Source organism: Montipora foliosa, chromosome 9 (genome assembly GCF_036669935.1).
Source record: "Montipora foliosa isolate CH-2021 chromosome 9, ASM3666993v2, whole genome shotgun sequence".
NCBI lineage: Eukaryota > Metazoa > Cnidaria > Anthozoa > Scleractinia > Acroporidae > Montipora > Montipora foliosa.
In genome coordinates, this window is record NC_090877.1 from 13,442,378 (window position 1) to 13,447,377 (window position 5,000).

Consider the following 5,000-nt stretch of genomic DNA (forward strand, 5'->3'; position numbering starts at 1 on the left):
AACCCCGGTTCCTGATCCGGCCGGAAGTGTACCGATCTAAGCGTGGGGTAGACTCGGGCATGAATTTTGTTGAGGTGGTAATCAGATGCGGTTTAAAGGTTTTTTAACACGGACTCCGCAAAAAGTAAACGCGCTCGCGTGGACAATAATTCAAAGTGTATGCTGCCTTAGCTAAAAAGCAGGTCTTTTTTAGCATGTTTCAGACGCGGAGTAAAAGCAAAATAACTGCTAGACTCCTTGCTTTGAAACGTCAATCTTCACAAGATAAAGAAGAAAGGAAAGGATAAAAGGAGAAGGTTTTTAAGACCTGCGCATCAGTTGTCATTAAATTCAAACAAAACAACAACAATAACAACAACAGAACAGTTTCTTTCAAGTTGGTCAGGTGTCGATGTTTTACGACAGCAGAATCAAAAGTTATCCAAACATCGCAATGTAGAGGCAACGCATCGAGACACGCTCAAGTCAATACATAGGAACTCACAGCCGAAATGCAAAATATCTGCGACACCATTATATGGCGGGACGCACGTTCTTGTAAGATGTTCAAGATTCAACGAATGAAAAAATCACACACGTAACCGGGATCAAGGAATAACAGGCAGCAACTGCCTTCCAAGCCTAATCAAACGAAGCAAGACTGCGAAAGAAGCAAGTAACGTCTAGCCATGCCCCTTACTTAATTATCTCCTGCTTATCGCAAAGCTTTACATTTGGAACTGCAGAAGGAACCAAGGGAATCCAAATATTAATGGTTTAAATTTACGGCGCGTTTGAAATATGAAACTGAACTTGACATACGGCGTTATGGTAAAATAAAAGAGATTCTAAGGCACAATTGTCAATTGTGCTGGTCTTCGGAATCTCTTGGTGTTTTGGTTACATTGTGGTGATGTTGATACTCTTTCTTTTGGTAGGGTTGTAAGTAGTTTTGTCAGTATTACGATCAGCATTGTAAGTAATATGTATTGTAAATAATTTTGTAATTAAAAAAAATGTAACGTTTTATGTCGCTCGTTGAAAGGATATATATAGGGAGACGTGATTGCTGGTGAACTCCTATTTGTAATGTCGGTTTGTGTATTGAGAGAATTAGACAGAATTACAATGAATCAAGCATTCTTTAATATGATCTCGCGATGTCTCGCGGATTTCAAAGTTCACGAAATGTTTGGATTCCTCAATCATAAGGCGTAAGTATGTAACATAACATTATGACAAGAACCTAACGTCAATCTGCACTGTAATCACGTTGCGCTTAAACACCTGTATTACTGATATTTCGTATCTCTTCCGATGGTTCACTACCATTGAGGTTAAGAAAGATTCTTGCTGATCATGAAAAATTGACCCACCAACTCAAGAAGCGCTTTAGGAACTGTAAATTGCATTAGTTTAAACGTTGAATAAATGTACAAATTTTTAAAGGGCTTACTTTCATTTTGAAAATTTTTGATTTCATTTAAATACACTGCTGAGCTTTAAAATAAAATGAATGCCGAGTTCTTTTTTAAAGGGATTGTATCACAGTATTGCCCATGCTGTAGCCGTGGCGAATGTGACAGTTTATAAGCCAATCAGAAGTGACGTTATAATTCTCGAGGAGAATTTTACACGTACGTGTGAAAATTTTGCTCAACCACTAGCTCATTAGTGATTGTTATAAACGAGAAATTTTTACACGTACGCTTCCGACTGGCTTATAAACGGTGACATTCGCAATGGCCAGAACATGCGCAATACCGTGTTACTCTCTCCCTTTAACAGCAAACTGAAGAAGCACAACTTACCGGTGACGACATCCACAGCCTTGTTTGACGGCCCACAGTAAATTACTTGAGGTGGTGCCTTAGGAGATTCTTCCGTTTGTCCTTGGCCTTTTTCCCAAATCTTGTACGATTTCGAAGCTTTATTTCTTTCTGAGAACCAGTAAGCTATGTGTACGCCAGTGACTGTTTTACCAGTACCTGATTGAATGAAACGCACATGATGTCAACTCGAATCTCCTTGGCAATAAAAAGAGCAAAATCTTTAATTTAAAAGTAACGGAACATTCATGATAAAGTAAAGTACGATCGGATAAGGACTGTTTAGGATGTCATTGAATGACAGTCTGTTTTGAAACCTGAGCAGAAGTTACCTTCACACTCAAATGATTTGTGCAATCTCAGTAGATGGCAGAAACACTGGATGGTCGTTGATGTGATTGGTCAACGAAGTCGGGCTATTGTTGGTCGACTGACAGTTAAGCCTAGATGTCAGTTCCCTTCCTTCTCTCTGGCGTATTGTTTTACCGGCCAATAGGATGCCCTGTCAATGTTCACTGTCGAGTTGGTGTGCCTTTTATCCGCTCAGTTTGCAACTCGAATCAATAACAAAGAACTCCTAGCCTGATAGTAAGATGACCGTTTGGTGACAACAATCTCCTTCCTTGAGTGAACGTTTTTCTTTTTTTTTTTTTTGTACCAATAAATGAAACACCATGAATTCCCGCTTCACCGACTGCACTTCGCAACTCACTTCAGCGGTTTTCAAGTCTAGTCGCGGGGTTTGGTCCATCAATTACTGTATCTGTAGTCGGGATTCCAAGTGATCGTGGACTAACCATGTCAAGTAAATTTTTCCTTCTACCACCAACTTTAAAGGCACAACACGTTTGACTAACCTGGGGGACCCTGAATAAGAGTAAATGGCTTGGACAGTGCCTCCCTCACGGCAGCCTCTTGAAACTGGTTTAATATTTTAAAGCCATATTGTCTCAAAGACAAGTTGCAAGGGATTTCGGCCCCAAATTTTTCTGTAAAATGTGAAAGGAAAAGATGTTAAATTTTTGGGGGAAAACTCAGTTTTGTTAGCATAACGTAAAACCTAGAAAAGCGAATACCTTGGCGGAGTGTGATGTGAAGTTTTTCTATTCCTTTCTTTGAAATCTAATTAATGGTCCATGAATAAGACTTAAGAGTGGCTGCCTGTAAAAATCAGACAAATTCTTAATTTCGCGGCAAGGGTCGAAAATTCGATTTGGCTAATATTTTCATGGTAGATAGGCTAGGGCATGACAATAACTACTGGACAGTTTTTTCGGCAAAATATCCTTTTATTTGAGAGAAATATGCAAATTACCAAATTCCGTTAAAATGGCCATGTCACGCACCATTTTATTAAACAACTTTGAGAGTCTCGCATGCAAAACGACATTATTCGTCCGTCTTTAGAACACTCAAATATTTTTGTGCAGTGTTTAAATGTGTGCTTGGTCGATTTTAGTGAATGTTGTGCTGTCGTTTTGGGTGGAAAATGATTAAATTTCGAAGACATGTATTTCATTCACTTAAAAGTACTTCGTAAATATAATTAATTTTCATCACGTGCGAAACCTTCAAATGGACTAAGCTTCTGCTGGTTGAATCGTAGAAGAATGGTCTACAGATTCCTGTAAAAATTTCTTTGGGCAAATGATTGTGAGCGACGCGAGAGCTTTTCAAAGTACGTTAAAAATGCAAATATTTGCCCTTCCGTCGTCAAATATCAATTGACTGGTTACCCATACATTTTAGCATGCGCCACATGACTTGACCCATATTAAGTTGAAAAAGACACAGAGATGATAATTTCGAAATGTTCTAACCTTATTTGCTGCATAAGGCAGATCCAAAAGCCGATTTAACGTGTTTTTCCCGCCATTCGGCACATATAGAGCAGTACAGTTTCCTTCTGTTTACACAATTTCTGATCTACATCGCCAACTGTCATTGTATTTAATGGTCAAATACCATATTTCGGCGCAACTGATCGCCACTGCATCTAACTCAGCAACGGCTGAGTCATTTGTGGATAGTTGCTTACTTCGCACAGCACCAAAATACTACCACATCTGAACGATTGCTGCTTGACCTTGAATACTTTGCAGCGGTTCGTCATTTATTTGTCACGCAATGCTGTCATCCCAGCTTAGAGGGTAGGGGTAGGGCAATTTCTATCCTGATATATACGTAACCATTTTGAGCACAAAATCTTGTTGAGTGGGAAGAGAGTAAATAAAAGAATATAAAGAATGACTATTTTCCCTTTGTCTTCTGAGTTGTCTCCTGTTGTCATCCCTTACGCGACCCGCTACCTACATTGCGTAACACTTTCGGCTTAAACTCGTTCCTAGGCCTTTCCGCGCTGTGCAAAAGCAGCTTTCACAAAACCAAACAGTGCAAGCACAAAAAGAAGTCGTTAGTCTTTTTTTCATCTTCGCAGAATTTGTTTTCGAATACTCTAGCGACAGTCGGAGACTTTTGTGCGTCTTTTGCAAATATTTTTTTTTACTCAAATAGGCCACGTTCGATATATCAATATTCTTACTTGCTCTGAGGCTTTAGGGATAATTATTTTGTAAATTTTTAAAGTTTCTTTTGTCTCTAAATTCCCAAAAGAGACTGGATACAAAGAAGACAACACCAAATATGGATGTTTGTCCTGAAAGCCTTGGGGCCATGTTAGAATATTGACGTGGCATATTGCTTTTCGCAACATACCGGTAATCATACCGTTACCCAACCCCGGTACCAAACGCATCATCTTGCGCGCGCTCGACAACAGACATTTTTTTAAAACTGACAAATCTTCACAAGCCTCTCCCTAATTTGAAGTTTTTCTTACGCGTTCGAAGTCACCCAATCTCCGCACGGAAACAAAATGTCACAAATTAATGCCTGAAGCGTTTTGTGAGATTCCGCCATAACAATTCAAAGCTGATGAAGGAAACCTAGTACCTAGGTGCACTGCTGGATAAAGAAGGCGTGGCGACCAAAGACATACAACAGAGACTAAGTAAAGCCAGACAATTGTCTACAGGCTGCGAAGAATTTGGGACTGTAACGAAATTAGCAGGAAGACGAAAGTTCAATTGTTCAAAACAATTGTCAGAGCAGTTTTGATGTATGGCTGCGAAGCATGGAAACTCACGAAAACAGAAGCAAAGAAGCTGGACGCTTTCCAATACAAATGCATGA

At 39.5% G+C, this 5,000-nt stretch overlaps 2 protein-coding genes across 2 annotated transcripts in view; one reads left to right on the forward strand and one right to left on the reverse strand.

The window, feature by feature from the left end:
- The window catches only part of LOC137971266 (melatonin receptor type 1C-like), a 1,638-nt gene extending 1,217 nt beyond the window's left edge, over positions 1–421 (forward strand). The window contains exon 1 of the mRNA XM_068818062.1: positions 1–421. This exon is cut by the window's left edge and continues 1,217 nt beyond it. The gene's annotated coding sequence lies outside the window, so the exon portion shown is untranslated.
- Positions 1–5,000, reverse strand: part of LOC137970422 (3'-5' exoribonuclease HELZ2-like) — a 75,484-nt gene that overhangs the window by 12,736 nt on the left and 57,748 nt on the right. Inside the window, exons 31-32 of the mRNA XM_068816948.1 lie at positions 2,666–2,797; positions 1,791–1,967 (exon numbers count right to left, since the gene is read on the reverse strand). Coding sequence (XP_068673049.1) covers positions 1,791–1,967; positions 2,666–2,797 — 309 coding nt within the window. The remainder of the gene's footprint in view (positions 1–1,790; positions 1,968–2,665; positions 2,798–5,000) is intronic.